Source organism: Drosophila teissieri, chromosome 2R, assembly GCF_016746235.2.
Source record: "Drosophila teissieri strain GT53w chromosome 2R, Prin_Dtei_1.1, whole genome shotgun sequence".
In the NCBI taxonomy this organism is placed as follows: domain Eukaryota; kingdom Metazoa; phylum Arthropoda; class Insecta; order Diptera; family Drosophilidae; genus Drosophila; species Drosophila teissieri.
In genome coordinates, this window is record NC_053030.1 from 7,188,717 (window position 1) to 7,192,212 (window position 3,496).

The 3,496-nt window shown below is 44.5% G+C and overlaps 1 protein-coding gene across 1 annotated transcript; it reads left to right on the forward strand.

Moving 5' to 3' along the window:
* The first annotated feature begins 300 nt into the window (after positions 1–300).
* Positions 301–3,223, forward strand: LOC122613467 (cilia- and flagella-associated protein 91). Its single transcript, XM_043787663.1, has 3 exons — positions 301–627; positions 689–926; positions 979–3,223. The coding sequence occupies exons 1-3, from the start codon at positions 402–404 to the stop codon at positions 3,188–3,190; spliced, it is 2,676 nt and encodes an 891-aa protein (XP_043643598.1). The 5' UTR covers positions 301–401; the 3' UTR covers positions 3,191–3,223.
* The last annotated feature ends 273 nt before the right edge of the window (positions 3,224–3,496 follow it).

Consider the following 3,496-nt stretch of genomic DNA (forward strand, 5'->3'; position numbering starts at 1 on the left):
AAGCCGATCATTGTAGCTTTTGAATCATTGGAAAAGTATCGATATTTTCAACAGGGAACATAATTCGTTTTTAATGAATTCAAAGATTGTGAACAACAGTAGTTTAGTTTCATATAATAATACCTTTAATTCTCTGTTTCTTTATAATTTCGTTCTGCACGCACTCGCCGGTCTACACACAGTAAAGAACAAAAGTGAACAGGACTGGTTCATTGGTTCAGCTGTTAAACCGATCATTGCAGCTTTTTAATCATTCGATAATGTATCGATATTTTCAACAGTGAACATAATTCGTTTTTAATGAATTCAAAGATTGTGAACAACAGAAGGCATTGCAAACTACTCCTAAATAAGAAATCAACTTCCGATACTCAACTTTCAACAAAATATGAACATTGAAAATGCGAGAACACAAGCTGGGCAAGAAAAAGACTTTAGCGGAGGAACGAAGGGAACGGATACTAAAATTTCTTGAAGAAAACCGAGAGCCCCAACCTGTTGATGTCCCAAGGGAAAAAGCTTCTGCGATTCAAAAGGAACCGCCTCAAAATAAGCCAGGAACTACGAAAAAAAATCTTAAATCATGTTTAGTTTCAACTCCCTTGCAGGACCAGCGATTGGCCGCCGGTGAGTTGCACTTGTTCAGTAAAATGTATTTTTATAAACTAGCAAATTTGTTTTTTCTAAGGCGAGAATAATCCCTATGCACGAAGAACTGGAAAGCTGCCTCGCGTAGATGAAGAATGCCAATTTAATGCACCGGGTGTATTTTTTCTAAAAGGACGTAGTGCCAACATCAGCTGCCAGGAAGTGTTCCTAAAGCCCACCAAGCCGAAACGGATGGAATTGAGGAACAAATGCGATTTCTTTCCGAATTATGTGGACCCGTCGCCATTCCAGGATAAAACCACTCAGACCCTATATAGGTAACAGAATTGAAACACAGTAAAGGCGGGTGTTAACCAGACCAATCCTTAGGGAATCTTCCGCGCAGACCTTGGCCTATTTGCCAGAAATCTACAATGGAGATGAAGCCCGCACCCTAGAGCTGTTTACCCTGCCCTCAGTTCTGCCGGGCAACAAGCCTCCCGGTCTGTACGAGGTGGAAGTTTTCGAGCGAGCTCGTAGACGGCATAAGTTCCTGGATGCAGTGAGGATAAACCTGAAACAGCAACGGCTCGATGGCAGGAAACTTGACATTGCAACCATGGCGGAGGCCTTCGAATGGGAGCTCTGGATGGAGCGGGAGGAACGCATCCAGGAGTGCCAGATGATGCGACTAGAGATCGTGATCAAGATGTTCGACAAGCGGGAGCGGGAAATGCACGCCGCATCCAAAACGCGTATGGAACGTGGATGCGAGCTGATCGAGAAGCGACGCAAGGAGGCATTGCGTAAGAATGAAATTGAGTATCAGCGCGGCATGCGCCGTATTAGAGAGAAGATGGCCAAAACCTCGATTAGGTGGCAGAAGCAGACACCGATGCACTCCCTGGGATCTCCCTGCTCCGACTTCTACGCTCCACCCATGAGATACGGAGTGGATCCAGAACGGCGCAACTTCACCTCGACCACCAAAACACGCACTTTCAATATGAGAATTGACGAGCTTGAGAAACAAATAAACATGAAAATAATGGAGTGTCCTTTCGGCAAATTGAAGCAATGGTCCCAGCCCAAGCAACGGATTGCTGAGATAGAGAACCGATTCTGCGAGGAGCACCACCTGGAGGAGCTCCACCGTTTGCTAAAAACGCTGAGAGTCACACCTAAAGGCCCGAAGCCTAAGCCCCAGTGCCTTAAAGTTCTATTTACTCATAAATCAGATAAACGTGGCAGGATGTCACTGATGCCAGTTACCAGGTACAGCAATCTCTACGAGAGGAATATTAACAAAGCACGGCCTTCGGAAAAGCTCACACAAAAGGAAGCTATTGAGCAGCATCTGAAGAGGCAGAAAGACCATCTAGATCCCCAAAAAATTGCCAGGGACATGCAGAAGAACGACCTGAAAAATATGCTTCTGGCCTACGAAGGCAGTTTAATTGGTTTTATGATGCAGTTCCTCAGAGATGAAATGAATCGCATGAAGGAGCAACGCCGGCTGCACTTCTTCTCACTATTGGCCGACAAACAACGCTGGCAACGTGAGGCGGCCGAGGCGGGCTTGAGGCAAAAGGAGAACAGCATTAGGATGCTCTACGAGGAGATGTTCCAGTATTCGAATTCAGTCAACACCGATATCAGTGAGCACTATGTGCACAGTATTCTGACCACCGATCTGGGCTACATGGCTGCCAACCAGGCAGCGGAGGCAGTCACAGAAATGGCCAGACAAATCGATGTCGACATACAACGATGGCTGGAGAGCTTCAAGCTCATACAAAATCCGCTCAACTACATTCCACTCCGACTGATGCTGCACGACATGGTCTGTCCGGATCTGAATGCTGCTCTGCAGCGGTACGAGATCACCATGATTGTGCAGTACATAGTGGAAGATGTGGTCTTTGACAGAATTTGGAAGGCCCTAGAACCCTATGACATATCCAGCACGCTGACTAGCGACCTCATCGATCGCCTCATCGACAACGATCTGTATTTGTTCTCCTCTGAAAGTGAAAGCGAAACACTTCAGAACACTTCCTGGTACGAAGCTCATGCCATAATTCGGAAACTAATTCGACAATCGGTTCCTGGCAGACGTTGGAAGGAAGAAGCCGAACGCATCGTTCATGAAAACTATAATGACCTGCTAGATATTGTTTTTGATGAAATATTGCGCAAGTTTGAAGCTTCATCAAGAATCGAGCCAGTCATGGTGTGCCGATCTCATTCGGATGAAAACCATATCTGCGACGAAAGATGTACTTGTCAACAACTACCGGAAATTCAATCTGATCTCCGTTATATTCCTGGTACGAAGATAGTCAAAAATGCGTGGTTTAGCCTTGAAAGAAAAAGCAGTAACGGGCTTAAGGGTCTTGAACCAGATAAAGCCTACAAAGGATCTCCCCCAAATTCCCTTGATTCAAAGTTCGTCGAAATAGAATCCGACGTCGAAGACGATCCTTGGCCATGGCTTCCAGATTGTAAGAGTCGATCTTCATCCCAGGAAAACCTAGGAGAAAACATAATAGAACAAATTATGTATTTAACAGAAAAAAAAGAGGAAGAAGGGAAACTATAGCTTATAAAAATAGGAAGTTTTATTTTCTAAAATTTGTATTAAAGCTATCTACTTTATGTATATTTTAAATAAATATTTTTGACAATACGTGCATCTTAGCCCTAATATTAATACCAATTAAGGTTGGATTGCGTTTTGATTTTCGATTCTACAACTAGGTTTTGTGCGCCGCCTATCGATTGGCCAACAAACAACGTGACTCCCTAGCAGCAAACTGGTTGCCTGGATAATAATATTGGCTCCAGATTGACCGACTTACCCACAATCCATAAGCGAGCTAGTTGGGAAGTTGACTTAGTAGGCCAC